The sequence below is a fragment of the Mustelus asterias genome, chromosome 19 (genome assembly GCF_964213995.1).
Source record: "Mustelus asterias chromosome 19, sMusAst1.hap1.1, whole genome shotgun sequence".
Classification (NCBI taxonomy): domain Eukaryota; kingdom Metazoa; phylum Chordata; class Chondrichthyes; order Carcharhiniformes; family Triakidae; genus Mustelus; species Mustelus asterias.
Window position 1 is genome coordinate 77,257,058 of NC_135819.1, and position 16,406 is coordinate 77,273,463.

At 45.3% G+C, this 16,406-nt stretch overlaps 1 protein-coding gene across 4 annotated transcripts in view; it reads left to right on the forward strand.

The window, feature by feature from the left end:
• The window catches only part of sfmbt2 (Scm like with four mbt domains 2), a 201,338-nt gene that overhangs the window by 180,467 nt on the left and 4,465 nt on the right, over positions 1–16,406 (forward strand). For all 4 annotated transcript variants that reach the window (XM_078235921.1, XM_078235924.1, XM_078235923.1 and 1 more), the window contains one exon: positions 964–1,092. In XM_078235921.1, the coding sequence (XP_078092047.1) occupies positions 964–1,092 (129 nt within the window). The remainder of the gene's footprint in view (positions 1–963; positions 1,093–16,406) is intronic.

Consider the following 16,406-nt stretch of genomic DNA (forward strand, 5'->3'; position numbering starts at 1 on the left):
ATCGGAATGCACTTCATAAACGGCACCACAATCTCAGAGAAGCAGGGCCGGCTGGCGTGTTTCCTGCAATACATAAATGGTGAAGAAGGCATTCGGCATGCTTGGTTTCATTGGTCAGAACGCTGAATACAGGAGTTGGGACGTCTTGTTGAAGTTGTACAAGACATTGGTAAGGCCACACTTGGAATACTGTGTACAGTTCTGGGCACCCTATTATAGAAAGGATATTATTAAACCAGAAAGAGTGCAGAAAAGATTTACTAGGATGCTACCAGGACTTGATGGTTTGAGTTATAAGTAGAGGCTGGATAGACTGATACTTTTTTCTCTGGAGCGTAGAAGGCTGAGGGGTGATCTTATAGAGGTCTCTAAGATAATGAGGGACTTAGATCAGCTAGATAGTGAATATCTTTTCCCAAAGATAGGGGAGTGTAAAACTAAAGGGCATAGGTTTAAGGTGAGAGGAGAGAGATACAAAAGGGTCCAGAGGGGCAATTTTTTCACACAGAGGGTGGTGAGTGTCTGGAACAAGCTGCCAGAGGTAGTCGTAGAGGCGGGTACAATTTTGTCTTTTAAAAAGCGTTTAGACAGTTACATGGTACGATGGGTATAGAGGGATATGGGCCAAACGCGGGCAATTGGGATTAGTTTAGGGGTTTAAAAAAAAAGGCGGCATGGACAAGTTGGGCCGAAGGGCCTGTTTCCATGCTGTAAACCTCTATGACTCTATGATCAGGTGAATTCCACCTGACAGGCAATGTTGACGCCAGCGAGAAGCGCTCCAGTTTTCCTACTGGTTTCAGCACTTGGAGCCGATTCAGGTGAAGTTTGCCCATAATCTGAAAAGAATAATTAAGTGCAAACAATTGGATGTAATTAAATTCATCTGACACACTCTTTCACCATGTTATTTCCATTGAAGTGTGGTAAGTAATCAATTTGTTGTTTTTGTATCTACTGTAGGAAATTAGACAAAATGAAGAAGATAAACTTGTTCTGGAGAGTAATCCCTTGGAATGGTCAGTGGCTGAAGTTGTCAGATTTATTAAGTCCACAGACTGTGCACCTCTTGCAAAAATATTTCAGGAACAGGTAAATTTTACCAATGGATACCTTTATCATCTTAAGGACAGTTATTTCAATTTTATTGTTCATATTAAATAAATTATCACATCTTGATTCTCCTCCCAGTATTAAAAAAATATACAAATCCTTTGGGATTATGAGGGGGAGGAAAGGGAATTCAAGAAAGAGCAATGAATTTTTTTGTTGTTGTAATGGCTGCCATCTCTACATTAAGAAAGAGTCACTATATTTGCCTGTTTTTGCTGAAGTATTATCTGCTTCCATGGTAACATTTTTAGAGGAATGTGATCTGTCCCAGAAGCAATAAGGCGACCTGGTGTGATTTTTAGTGCACCATGCTAACTAATTTCCAGGAAGTGTGTTAAAGACCGTCTCCCTTTTAGCACTGAACATACCGAGCAGATGATATGGTTCAACTTCCTGGGACTTGAATTTAAAAGACCCCTCAACGGCTAAAGAAGAAGGCAATTTGATTGTGATATATTTGCTGATATGGCCAAGTAATTAATTTTTGCATTAGAATCATTTCTGTTTATAATGAAGCATCTCTGAAATCAGTACGTCTATATTGTGGATTGGATGATAAAATCATCCTTGGACGTGTGAACTATTCCAAGTGCTTGTGAGCAGCTTCTCCTGTAATGTAGAGAGTTATGATTGCTTCATTATTGTAAAGATGCAGTTTCACAGACATCATTAATGAGCACAAAAATAATTTATTAAGAATTGTTGAACAGACGTGTGGCTACAATTAGCTCCCTACATGTCTCTTGTCTAGGCAGACTCCACCTTCGAGGGCAATTATCCACGCTTGGTCACTTGGGGAGGGGATAGCTGAGTGGTATTATCGCTAGACTATTAATCCAGAAACTCAGCTAATGTTCTGGGGTCCTGGGTTCAAATCCTGCCGCGGCAGATGGTGGAATTTGAATTCAATAAAAAAATCTGGAATTAAAAGTCTAATTATGACCATGAAACCATTGTCGATGGTCAGAAAAACCCATCTGGTTCACTAATGTCCTTTAGGGAAGGAAATCTGCCGTCCTTATCTGGTCTGGCCTACATGTGACTCCAGAGCCACAGCAATGTGGTTGACTCTCAACTGCCCTCCAAGGGCAACAAGGGATGGATTATAAATGCTGGCCAGCCAGTGACGCCCATGTCCCACAAACATTTTTTTTTTTAAAAGCTAGGTGACCCTTTTTGCAATGTTGCCCTTGAAGGGACAGTCACCACACCCCCCCTCCCCCTTTGACTTCTTTATACAATCTTCAATAATTAACTTACTCAGTATTATGGTTCAGGTCAGAAATTCCAAAGTGTTTTATGGATCATAGGTTTTGCATCTTGAATTTGGCTAGGATAAGCATGAGATATTTCACTTCAGGTTTGATTCAAATGACCCACTGGGGAGATTTTATCAAACAAAGTTTATTTAAAAATATAGTTAATGTGCATAGTAAGAAAATTAGCAAAAGCTTTTCGAACAACAAACAAAGAATCATGATAATGTATAGCCCTTAACAAAGGTATCTACAATGTTCCAATCAAACCAATCCCATCGATAAAATACCCCTTTCGCAGGTTTAAACACAGCACAGACTAATGCTCACGTGATACTGGAAATTGAGTCCTTTGGATGGAGAATTGAAAACTCTTAGTCTTGATTCACTCAGAACAGGTTGAAGCCAAGACAGCTTCTCAGAACATGAGAGACTTTAGGCAAACAACTAACAGCAGATTCTTTCCTTCAGGAACGCAAAACCTTGCTTTAAGATCACCAGCAGAATTTCCAAATAAAGCAGGGAGAGAGAGAGAGAGAAACTTCTGTTCCGCTTGCTGCCCCTGTTAAAAGCCAACTGCAACTCAGAACTGAAAGTGAAAAAAACTATCCAAAATACATGACTGTCCTCCTAACAATGCAGAATCGTAAAACTAATCCCAGAGTAAACACAATCAACCACATTAAAGCCACTTAAGTAGCAATAAAAGGACATTTTCAGTCAAGCCGGTAACAATGACATCACTGAAGCTGTGAGCTGCAAGAATCACGTTTTTAAAAAAATTCTTAAAGGCACACTAATGTCACATCAGTCCTAAGTTCTAAAGAAATATTATATACATGAATTGCACAATTATAAGTTGAGTCTTTGAGGCATTTTTCTGTTTCTTGTAGAATGGTGTAATTCTGAGTCTGAGATGTTTCCACAGGATCAATATTAACAGGAAGTGCAATAATGGCTATCTCTTCTAGCACAGGCAGTTCATTACTACTTTCTTCCATGGAGACATCAGTTCTGTCTATAACGGGTCAATCAGGTACTTTAGTGTGCACAGGTTCAAAAACATTTCTTGATGGTAGCACTGATTGCTGGAGCGTCTTTCTGCTTCTCCAGTGATCTACCTGTTTATGAACGATCTCCTCCTCCATGTTGACTTGGTACGACAGGGATCCAGTCTCAGACGATAATCATGGGGATCTAACTTGATCCACTACTGAAATTTCATATTGTACTTGATATGGGTTTTCTTTTTGGTTGCAGTGGTGATGGTTCATTGATGAGATCTTGAGGCTTGTGGTTCAATATAAACACTTTTATTGGTAGGCTTTAGTTCCAAATATAGTTATGCATAGAGCTGTTCCATGCAGACTTGCTGCTTACCAAGTTCCATTCTAGAAAGTTCTCTGACCATGTGACTACATACATCTGAGGTTTTTAACCCCTGCGTTTTTTCTCTCACGGGAATCTGCCATGTTCTTAGCAGATGTATACATTTCACAAATGAAACTTCCATTTCTACTTATTTAAACTTCAGCTAAACCCCTTTTGCTTCATTGGTCATGTTTGTCTCTGACAAAATGTTTCCTTTTTTCCATTCCATTGGTTCCATTCTGCAATTGTCTCATTGCCCTCCTAAGATCTTTCGTTGCACCACTCCTAGGGTCTTTCATTACCCTCTTTTGGGGTCTTTAGTACCCTCCTTGTGAGGTATTTCACTGCCCTCCTTGTGGGGTCTCTTACTGCCCTTCTTCTGGGGTCTTTAATACCCTCCTTGTGGGGTATTTCACTGCCCTCTTTGTGGGGTATTTCACTGCCTTCCTTGTGGGGTCTTTCACTGCCCTCCTTGTGGGGTCTTTCCCTGCCCTCCTTGTGGGGTCTTTCCCTGCCCTCCCCGAGACCCTCACCCTCTACCCTATTCCCGTAATCCCATGCATTTACCAAGGCTAATCCACCTAACCTACACATCTTTGGACTGTGGGAGGAAACTCACCAAACACTGGGAGAATAAGCAAACTCCACAGTCACCGAAGGCTGGAATCGAACTCCAGGTCCTGGCATTGTGTGCCACCGTGCCTCCCCCTTTTTTTGTAAAAGGTTGCGAACTTCTCTGCTTGAGCAGCTCACTTTGGCCATTTTTTTTACTTAAAGCACTGCTTTCTGTGTGCTTTTATTAAAAAGAATTCACAGCAACTCTTGTGTATTTTGCTTAGGTTTTTTTTTAACTTAAAGCTACAGCTTTGCACAGTTATTCTTTCTTTTCCTCCATACATTTCTTTCTAAACTTTTGGCTCTGCCAGCGAATTCAGGTTACTTCTGCACCTGTTCCTTGGATTCTCCAGTGCATTGAGCCTCCAGGATCACCACCTAATTTACAATGCAAGTAGAGGTACGTTTCTACATTTCGCACATCCTTCTTGTGGATTCTGACCCAAGGGTCTTGCTGTGTTCTCACCGTTGCTCACTCATCTTCTAACTGTCCATCTTTTCTGACTCTGCATTACTCGGGGTCTGGCAATATCTCAATGTCTCAAATGGGTCTATTGAGAGGCATTCTGGTGAGCATTTTGTGTTTATGACTTTGATTAAAACAGGATACTCACAGGTGTTGGGCCAGAGGCAGCGTCAGGATAATATATCCTCGTCGCCTGATGTAAAGATGCACTTTCGCAGACTTCATTAATGAACAGAAAAATGATTTATTAATAAGAATTGTTCAACAGCTGCATGGTTGTAGCTAGCTCCCTCCATGTCTCTTACCTAAGTGGACTCCACCCCCTGGAGTAATTACTCAGAGTCCCACTTGAACGGTTTTCTGCTGTGATGCCTTTAAAGGGATAATCAAAGTACAAAGAACAGTACAGCACAGGAAACAGGCCCTTCGGCCCTCCAAGCCTGTGCCGCTCCTTGCTCCATCTAGACCAATCGTTTGTATCCCTCCATTCCCAGGCTGCTCATGTGACTATCCAGGTAAGTCTTAAACGATGTCAGCGTGCCTGCCTCCACCACCCTACTTGGCAGCGCATTCCAGGCCCCCACCACCCTCTGTGTAAAAAACGTCCCTCTGATGTCTGAGTTATACTTCGCCCCTCTCAGCTTGAGCCCGTGACCCCTCGTGATCGTCACCTCCGATGAATCAGCGCAATTATGTTATGGCAGCCTTTGCTTATCCTTATACGAGATGGCCGATAGATTACACAAAAGTATTCACCTGCTTTGGCAAAAATTCCATGCCTGCTGTTTCTCTCACTCGCACTGTTTTTTCAACATAACTAGCCTGGAATTGGTGAAAGCTTTGGAAAAACAAATGTGAATTACATTTAGTGCAAGTTTCACGTATCAGGGGCGATTCTCCCATCCCACTCCGATAAAATTTAGGGCAGCGAACAAAGAGATTTATGCGCCACCATATTAGTGTGATCCGCTCTGGGCATCCAGCCCTGAGCGCGTCTTCCAGCCCTGGATTTCTGGAAATAAGAGTGGAGCTGCATTCTATATGCAGCCCTTCATTTGCATCTGTTTTAAATGGCATTAGCAGGCCCGGGACTGAAGTCTACGGGCCCGCTAGCCTCTCCTCTCCGCCCCCAACCCTACCCCCAAAGCCAAGAGTATTTCACTCCAGCGGGGATTACTATAGCTCCCCCATTATGTCGGACAGTGCCAAGTGGGCGGGCGGGGCCTAATAGGGGATAGGGCCTGATGGGGGCAATCGGCAGGGGTGGAGGGGTCCCGCTGTCACTCTGCAGTCAGTGCAGTCAGGTGGGTGAGGGAGGGAGATCAGAGATTGGGGCCATCCACCAGGGTCAGAGGGGTGGGGGAGGTCGGCTGCAGGGGGGTGGGTTTAGGACTACTGGTGGGATGGGGGGGGGGGTCAAGGCTGGGCCCGGACATGCTTGGCGGGCCAGTGATCAGGCCATACGGGGTTGGGGGTGCAGCGATGCAGGGTTGGCCAACGATCGGGAGGTCAGGCAGACATGGGCCACTGCTCGTGTGCCGATCTCAGTGTTGACAGATCAGCGCATGCGCAATGGCCCACTCAGCGCTATGCTGCCGGCCTTTCCAGCGGGAATAGGCCCCATTCACTGAATTTTTACGTGATTCACACTAGTGCACTAGTGCGCTGGAGTATTCTTCTCTAAACTCCCACTGAAAAAACCAAGGTGATTTACTCCACGTTTCACACGAGTGAATGGTTTTGGGACGGTCGCCCCCATCATGTCGAAAGAAATTGTCCCTGAAGCAGGTGTTGTCCATTAAACAGGCTACCCGGCTCGCTCTGATTAATCACTGCAGGACCGTTCTTGCTAACTGCACTTGAAGGAGGGTAAAAATTAAGCTGGTTATTCTGGGTACAGGACACTTAATAGGCATGTTTTCAAAGCTTTAAAATATTTATTCTCTAATTTACTGAAAAACTGACTACACCAACATAACAGGCATATCGATTTTTATAGTTTAGTTTCAAGTAATTTTCAGTTATTCAAAGTATGGTTGCTCTGAGGTGGTGGACTCGACAGTCTGATTAAGTTGCTTAATTTTGTGATAAATGCATTTTCAGCTATAATAACCAAACTGCATCAAGTTATCACACTTAATATAAATTTCAAAAAACTGCATTCCGAAACATTGCCTGATTCATTGTGGCAACATGCAGGCGAGTTTGACCTGAAACTTGGAGGAGAAAACACTTCATAGAATTGAATGAATCTCTTCATAGAATAAAATCCCGACAGTGCAAAAGGAGGCCATTCGGCCTATCAGGTCTGCACCGACCACAATCCCGACCAGGCCCTAATCCCATAACCCCATATATTTATCCTGCTAATCCTCCCTGGAACTTGGATAAATTTATCATGGCCAATGCACCTAACCCGCACATCTTTGGACTGTGGGAGGGACAGGCCAGAATTGAACCTGGTGCTGCGAGGCAGCAGTGCTAACCACTGTGCCACCCCAAAATTTCTCAAAACTAAAGCAATTTCCAAACGTATTTGCCCGTGGATTGGCGAATACACCAAAAGCAGAAACGTGAAGCCCACCTTTGTGTTCATGGTGCATTCATTAAATTGTAAACTTTCATTTTGTGTCAGAAAATCCTGGGCTGGTGATGTTCAATCTCATGACATGTTCTGGGTTGTAGAATTGCTTTAACATCGTAACGTGTATTCACTCTAGCTGAAAAGGCCATTATTTAATTCACCAAATCATGCTTGCCTGGTCTCCAAATCTACAGTACCAATTATGCAGCAATAAGCTGTACACACTCAATACACGAAGCCACATGATTCATTCCAATAGTAAGATTTTACTCCTTGATAATTAGATATTATAATCAGTGGATAATTATGTCTAATAATTATACATTCAGTTAAGTGTTTGTCTAAACTTCTGTGAATTAATTTCATCATGCAGGGATGTTTTTTGTAAATAATAATGGTTTTCTCACCAATCACACACCCTTCTCAGTCAATTTTCACCTTCCTTATAGAAGCTGACACATTTCATAGGTGTAGCAGCAACTGCATGATTAGAAACTTGCCTTCATCGCAAAGTAGGCTCAACAGGACTTAACGCTGCTATAAAGACATCTTGCTTGAGCCTGTAGTTTATTACAGAAGTACAGAAACATAATTATAGAGGTTACTCGCGTTGTTTCTCTAATCTTTCCTTATGTTTCTAAGGAGCTTGATGAAGTTTTCAAGTGTTTATAATGACAAATGTGTCCTGGTTAAGGACACTCTGAGGTTTTGTTTTTGACTTCTTCGTCAAGAGTAATTTCCATGTGTTGTCGCCCGGGTTGACTTGGGGAAATGAGCTAATGTGCAGTTACGCATCGTCAAACATTTGTCAATTCAATTCACACACATCAAGTAAAAAAGCAATCGCTTTGCTTATTTAGTAATCCTGTCTGTAAATAATGGGCTGAATTCTCCCCAAAAAATTCCAAGTGTCAAATTCGCATGAGAACTGGAGTTTTTTTCAGTGGGAGTTCAAAGAAGAATCTCCCACACTCTGTGCACTGCAGAGGCTGCCAGCGTGAATATTATTCATTTTCAGGGATGGGCCCTATTCCCACTGGAGAGGCTGAAATCAACGTGCTGAGCGGTCCACTGTGCGTGCGCTGATCTGTCCGTGCCGAGATCGGTGCATGCGCGGTGCCCCAGCACTGACGGCCTCCCTCTTTGCTGGTCAGCTCGATCGCTGGCCAGCCCCACGGCCCCCCCCCAACGCCAGCTCTTCACTCCCCCCCCCCCCCCCCCCCCCCCACAGCCTGATCGCTGCCCCCACCCCCAATAATTCCCAGCCCCGAGCCCACCCCGATCTCTCCAGTTTCTCCCCTCCCCGACAGGGCTGACCCACCCCCTCCCAGCCTGCCCCGACTACTGGCCGCCCCCCTTCCCCGACCGATCCCTACGCAGCAGGACCCCCCCACCCCCATCAGACCCTGCCTCCTTGGCACTGCCCATTGCCTGATGGGCAGTACCAAGGTGCCCCCTGGACATTGGCACTTTGTCGGCACAGGCTGGCACTGCCAGGGTGCGCAGGGGGCACCACCACCACCCCTGGGGGGTCCTGATTGCCGCCCACCCCCCCCCCCCCCCCGCCCTTCACTGTGGTGGGGTCGGCCCGCTAGTTCCCCAAAGGTGGGGAGCTAGTGTAATCCCCGCTGGAGTGAAACACTCTGGCGGGGTGGGAGAGGCGAGCAGGCCCGGAGTCTTCTGTCCCGGGTCCGCTAATAGCATTTAAATTGTAGGGACATAATTATTTAAATCATTTCCGTGTCTCCCCACCGATTTCCAGCACGGAGCAGACACCGCTGGAAATCCAGCGCTGGGAGACGCAAGCGGGGCTCAAATCCCGCAAATCGGCCACCGTGGGATTCTCCCGACCCGCTGCGCTTTATGGGAGAATCGCAGCCGATATGTTTTTACATTCACTGCAGTTTTCAGTTGGTAATAATTCAGCACGTTTGGGAGAATCGCCGCCGTGATCTCTTGAATTCTGTATTTTGCAGTGGGGATTCTGTTGGGGACATCTTTGTTTGGCGGGCAAGGGTTTAGCACAAAATAATTTTTCCCTGGATGAAACATTCTGCAGTGCAGTTACCTGGGAATAAGCCCTGTTCCTTCAGCAGAGATTTGATGATCCATGTTTTTGTGGAAATTTTGATTGTTACTTATGAAACTGTAACCCAAACTTTAATGAAATCTGGGTTTTATTCTCTCGTGGGATGTGGGCGTCTCTGGCAAGGCCGGCATTTGTTGCCCATCCTTAATTACCTTTGAACGGAGTGGTTTGCTCGGCCATTCCAGCTGTCACGGTGGAATTTGAATTCCAGTCTCGAGGGCATTAGTTTAGACCCCTGAATTACGAACTCAGTGACATAATCATATATCATAATCTTATGTTTCTATAAGATCTCCCCTCATTCTTCTGAATTCCAATGAGTATAGCCCCAGTCTACTCAGTCTCTGCTTATGAGCCAACCCTCTCAACTCCGGAATCAACCTAGTGAATCTCCTCTGCACCCCCTCCAGTTGGCCTCCTTACTTGGATATCCTTTCTCAAGTAAGGAGACCAGAACTGTACACAGTTGTGTCCTTGCTCCCACCGAGCGATGTTCAACATGGAGGGATTCTGATTCATCACCTGAGGGTGGGTGGTAACCAGCAGGTCGTTTCTTTGCCCATCTGACACCATGATACCTCATGGGGTTCAGAGTGGTATGGAGGACTCCCAAGACAATTCCCTCCTGACTGTATAGCACTATGTGACACCTCTAGTAATTATGCCATGTGACACAGGGATGATGATGATGCCTGGGACAATATCTGTAGGGTATGATTCAGTGAGTATGACTGTAACAGGCAGTTGTTGATTTGTCTCTGCGACAGTGCTTCCAACTTTGGCACAATCCCCCAGATAGTCGGTAAGGAGGACTTTGCAGGGTCAGCAGGACTCAATGTGTCGTTGTCTTTTCTGGTGTCTTAAATCAAGACTGGATGGCCTGTCCTTTTAGACTTTGTAGCAGTTTGATATAACTGAGTGGCATACCAGGCCATCTCATTGGGCTTTTTAGAGGCAACCACATTGCTGTGGGTCTGGAGTCACATGTGGGTCAGACCAGTTTAGGACGGAAGATTTTCCTCCCCAAAGGATCTTAATGAACCAGTTGGGTTGTTACAACCCGCAACAGATTCATGGTCACCATCAATGAGACTAGCTTTTAATTCCAGATTTATTTAATTGAATTCAATTTCCACTAGTGGCCATGTTGGGATTTGAACCCATGTCCCTAGATCATTAAACAGAGCCTCTGGGTTACTAGTCCTGTGACATTACCACCATGCCGCTGCCTCCCTGTAAATGACCCTCAATTTGAAGGTTAGCAATAATAACATTATTATGTCACCCTGTCACTACCAGGAAGGTAGAAAGTGCACTTGATGGAATTGGGTTTTCGTCCAACAATTCCTCTGGCTCTTTGTCACCTGCCTTGGATCCTGGGTGCCTACCCCATCCCAAATTCAAATAAGCTCCAATGATTTTATACTTCAACAGATTACTCTCCAAAGATGTGCCAAGACGAATTTTACATTATGTTTACCACAAATTTTCTTTGTCTCTGAGGGTAGAATTCTCCGATCTCGTTCCGTCCTGCCCCACCGCCGGTGAGAATGGAGAATTTGGCGCTCGGCCAAACCCTCCATTCACTGCAGCGGGACCGGAGAATCCCAGCCGTGGGCGAGGTCGGAGAAATCTGGCTGCAAGCAAGGTTTCTGGCTGAACTCTGTGATCAGCATACAACAATTAATGAAAGTTTATTAATATAGACCTAGAAGATCATTTAACCCACAGAAAGATTCATGCTGAAATGTTGTCATTAGGTGTAAATAAAAAGTGGCTCTTTCCAATGGCAGGGTACCAACATCATTAAAGTTATTTGTTAAAATAATAGACAGAGTTTGTGCCAGGTATGAATAGATTTTCTATCATCATTTAGGTGCGAATAGCAGGAAAATCCAGATCTAATTATTGTCCTCTGGTTTAGTGATCAAAATTAGTTGACCCAAAATCAGGAAATGAGTAAATGGGCTGGATTTATCCCTACTCTGTCCACCCTGTCTAAATGTGTTGAAAATAAAGTTGAGGTGACCTACTCCACAAGGCTAGTTAAATGTGGCTGGTGTGTGAATACACCTTTGCTACTCTTAAGCCCAGTTTATTGAAGGTAAAAGCACTAATGAATAGAAGCTTAATAACTCTGAGGTTAAAGCCTGATATTTTCCAGTAAACCCAATTTTGGGGGAAAAGTATGCAAAAGAGAACCGCAGAGGTTTTATAAATTAGCTTTATGGTTTTATTTGAACCCAGCAGGCAATTGTACTATTTGGACAGACCAGATAAAATAAATTAATAGTTCAAATGGTCATTAAACAGAGACCTTAAAAGTACTCGTGCAGAGAGCTATATTGCACCATAGGTCAAGGCCGTATTAAAGAACTTCAATTCTACTGTAACAGAGTCTTTGCTTTTGGCACTCCTCAATTCAGTGTTGTCAGTATAAGTCATTAGAGTTATGAGTAAGTCTCCATCTAACAGTTTTCCGATATTTAGGATTGATTTATGACCAGTGGTACATATCAAATAGATTTCAATAAGGTTTGCTGACAGTTTACATGTATGAATATCTAAAGAGGAACAGGAACATTATTTAGTCTGTGGCATTGAGTGGCATATTTTCGACTTCTAGTGAAAGAAGATTTACTGTCCCATGTTGTGGAAAAAAAATGAATGGCAACAAATTAAAATGGCACTACATAGATCATAGAATTCTATGGTGCAGAAAGAGGTCATTCGGCCCATCGAGTCTGCACTGACCACAATCCCACCCTGGCCCCAACCCCATAACTCCATGTATTTACACTAGCTAGTCCCCCTGATACAAAGGGACAATTTCGCATGGCCAATCCCTCTAACCCGCACATCTTTGGACATCTTAGTCTATTGTTTCCCAAAGCAGAAGAGCACTATGCACCATATAAAATACATCAGATTTCAGGATCCCAACACAAAGTCTTGCACTGTGGGACACTTGAGTTCTAATGCCGCAGAGGAATCACTCCGACTTCGAGGAAGGTTCGGTAGGGCCAGTATCTAAGCAGAGGCCCCACCTACAGAAACACTCTTCACTTGCATGCAGGTTACAATGTCACTGAGCCACTTTATTGATCAGAGAATATTGCAACATGCTGTTGGTGAATGGTTAATGCACATGGTCCAGGAAGTTTCAAGAGGCCCAACATGTGAATTATCTCACAGATACTGAGCAGCAGTAATTGCCTGCTTTGCTCAGCTGTTGCATCTGCAGTGTTAAACTCTATTACGTGGCATATATGCACAGTACCAGGATCTCCCATGAATATGGTACTGCGTTACTGGATGCATTGGGAATTAAATTCCAACACACTATCACAATAAACTTCCGCCATCTCCCCCCCTCCCCTCCTCCATCCTCCCCCTCCCCTCCTCCATCCCCCTCCCCTCCTCCATCCCCCTCCCCTCCTCCATCCCCCTCCCCTCCTCCATCCCCCTCCCCTCCTCCATCCCCCTCCCCTCCTCCATCCCCCTCCCCTCCTCCATCCCCCTCCCCTCCTCCATCCCCCTCCCCTCCTCCATCCCCCTCCCCTCCTCCATCCCCCTCCCCTCCTCCATCCCCCTCCCCTCCTCCATCCCCCTCCCCTCCTCCATCCCCCTCCCCTCCTCCATCCCCCTCCCCTCCTCCATCCCCCTCCCCTCCTCCATCCCCCTCCCCTCCTCCATCCCCCTCCCCTCCCCTCCTCCATCCCCCTCCCCTCCCCACCTCCATCCCCCTCCCCTCCCCACCTCCATCCCCCTCCCCTCCCCACCTCCATCACCCTCCCCTCCCCACCTCCATCACCCTCCCCTCCCCACCTCCATCCCCCTCCCCTCCTCCATCTCCCTCCCCTCCCCTCCTCCATCCCCCTCCCCTCCCCTCCTCCATCCCCCTCCCCTCCCTTCCTCCATCCCCCTCCCCTCCCCTCCTCCATCCCCCCTCCCTTTTTAACTCTCCCCCAAGCCACTCTAACTCAGCTTCCCTTGCTGAAGTATCCCAGTCAGACCTCTGGTCCAGGCTCTATGTCTTTGTTGCCACACTGACTGGCTGTAGTTCCAGCAGCAGTTTTGGCACTGCTGGGACCACAGGGCTACTGACCAATCAGAATAGCTGTCATCTCTCTATGGCGGGGCTATCTCCAAGATGGGGGCAGAAGTCCCACTTTGAATCAATCCAAGTTACTCCCAGCATAATATCACTGCTTTCGAGTCTCCCCATAAAATCCACCATCGCGCATGTGTGGCAGGCTTTGATTTAACTAATTAAAATGCTAATTGATGTAGATGGTACAGTGTTGGAAATTTGTATGTACCATAGTTGGTGTCCCTGCTGTGAGAGTCTCATCAACACTCCTCTTCTGCAAAGTCTAAGTCTTGAATTCTGGTCTTGTGGATCCACCTTCTTAATACTCTGTGCAATCATCTGTGTAATCTAAACTGTCCAGATGTCATGCTCTGCTTCCACTGCACTGTAAAGTGTATCTAATCTGTAACGTCCTTCTTGGACAATGGGCAAAACATTGGAAATAAAATCAGTGGGACTTTATCGTCTGTCATTTTAGAAGCCTTTGGCTAAGATCAAGTGTAGTTTTGTTGTCCTGAACTTGATAGAAGTCACTGAGGTTACACTGAGGCTTCATTTGAAGCAATTTCTTAAAATGGCATCTCGGTCTTTTGGCTAAGATGCAAATGAGATCAAGGACTGGAGGGGGTGCAATGCCTGCTCCTATCAGCTTGGATCATGTAGATCGAGCCCAAAACAGGAAGAAGGCAGCCTGTCTTGTCAGCTTGGATCTGCAATGTCTCACTGGTTGAGACTTTGAATTGGACTTTGGATTGATTGGATATAGCTTAAAAAAAATTTTTAGAAATACATTGGTTAATCAAGGACAGTCCCTGTGGATTTGCTAAGGGAAGCTAAATTGCCCCTTACTATCTGGGGGATTAGGAGGTTAAATACATGGGTATGTAGGGATAGGGCCTGGGTGGGATTGTTATCAGTGCAGACTCGAAGGGCCGAATGGCCGCCTTCTGTACTGTAGGGATTCTATGATTGTATTCTATGATTCTAAGATCATGGCTAGGGTTCTCTAATCTCGTCTGTGGCTGGGTTTCTCCAGTCCCACTGCTGTGAGTGGAGATTTGGCTGAGCGCCAAGTTCGCCATTCTGGCTGGCCACAGTGGCGCGACGTGCGACATCAGAATAATTCTGGCCCAGGATTGCGCAACTTGTGAGGTAACATGGAGGGTTGATGAGGAATAATGCGTTTATCGTCTGCATGAGTTTAGCAAGGCTTTTGACAAGATGACAAATGACATTTTGGTTACAAAAGTAAACGCTCAGGAGAATCCAAGGAAAAGTGCACGGCTGAAACCAAAATTGGCTCACTGATTGGAGATATAATGGCTGATGAGTGGTTGTGATTAGAAAGCTGTTTCCAATGCACTTCTGCAGAGCACTGCACTAGTTTCTCTGCTTCTTCTCATAATTTTAACCAAAACAAAGAGGGCATGATTGACAAATTTACTGAAGATACAAAAATGGTCTTCGTGGTTGGTGATGTAGATGAACGGTTCCAGTAAGATGTCAATGGACTGATCAAGTGGGCAGAAAAGTGCAAATGGAATTCAATTTGGGAAGGGCAAATAAGGCAAGAAATTGCAAAATAAATGACAGGATTCTGAAGTGTAGAGGAACAGAGGGACTTTTGCCCATAGATCGCTGTTAGCTGGGGGTGGCATGGTGGTACAGTGGTTAGCACTGCTGCCTCACAGCGCCAGGGTCCGGGTTCAATACCGGCTTTGGGTGACTGTCTGTGCGGAGTTTGCACGTTCTCCCCATGTCTGCGTGGGTTTCCTCCAGGTGTTCCGGTTTCCTCCCACAGTCCAAAGATGTGCGGGTCAGGTTGATTGGCCGTGCTAAATTGACCCTAGTGTTAGGGGGACTAACAGGGTAAATATGTAGGGTATGGGGAACAGGGCCTGGGTGGGATTGGGTGGATGCAGACTCTATGGGCCGAATGGCCTCCTTCAGCACTGTAGGGATTCTATGATTCTATGAAGTAGATAAAAGTGGTTAAGAAAAATGATTTTAGAAGAATGAGGAATAGATATTATAGAAGCAGGGAGGTTGTTTCCACTGGCGGATGAAACTAGAACTAGGGGCCATAGCCTCAAAATAAGGGGGAGCAGACTTCGGACTGAGTTGAGAAGGAACTTCTTCACCCAAAGGTTTGTGAATCTGTGGAATTCCCTGCCCAGTGAAGAAGTTGAGGCTACCTCATTGAATGTTTTTAAGGCAAAGATAGATACATTTTTGAACGTGTAAAGGAATTGGGATTTATGGTGAGCGGGCGGGTAAGGAGCTGAGTTCACGAAAAGATCTGTCATGATCTTATTGAATGGCAGAGGAGGCTGGAGGGGCCAGATGGCCTACTCCTGCTCCTAGTTCTCATGTTCTAAGGAATGTTTTCTCTCATCAGTTGATATATTGAATATATATTCAATATAGAGACAATATGCTATAAATGAATAAAGCATTAGTTCGGCCTCACATAGAGAACGTTCATGCAATTTTGGTCACCACATCACTGTAAGGATGTGATTGCACTGGAGTGGGAACTAAGTAAGTTTATGGGGGATGCTGCCAGGGTTGGAATATTTTAACCTTGAGAAGAGGTTAGACAGGCTGTGGTTATTTTCTTTGGAACTGGGAGCTAAGGTTGGGGGGATTCAATTGAAGTGCACAAGGTTATGAGGGAACTAGAAAAGGAAAAAGCACCTGGGCAGGATTTGCCACGCAACATGCCGCGTGTTTCACAGGGGCAGGAGATGACCCGCCATTGGCTGGCAGCAGGATCTTCTGGTCCTGCCATTGTTACTGGGGTTTCCCATTGAATGTAC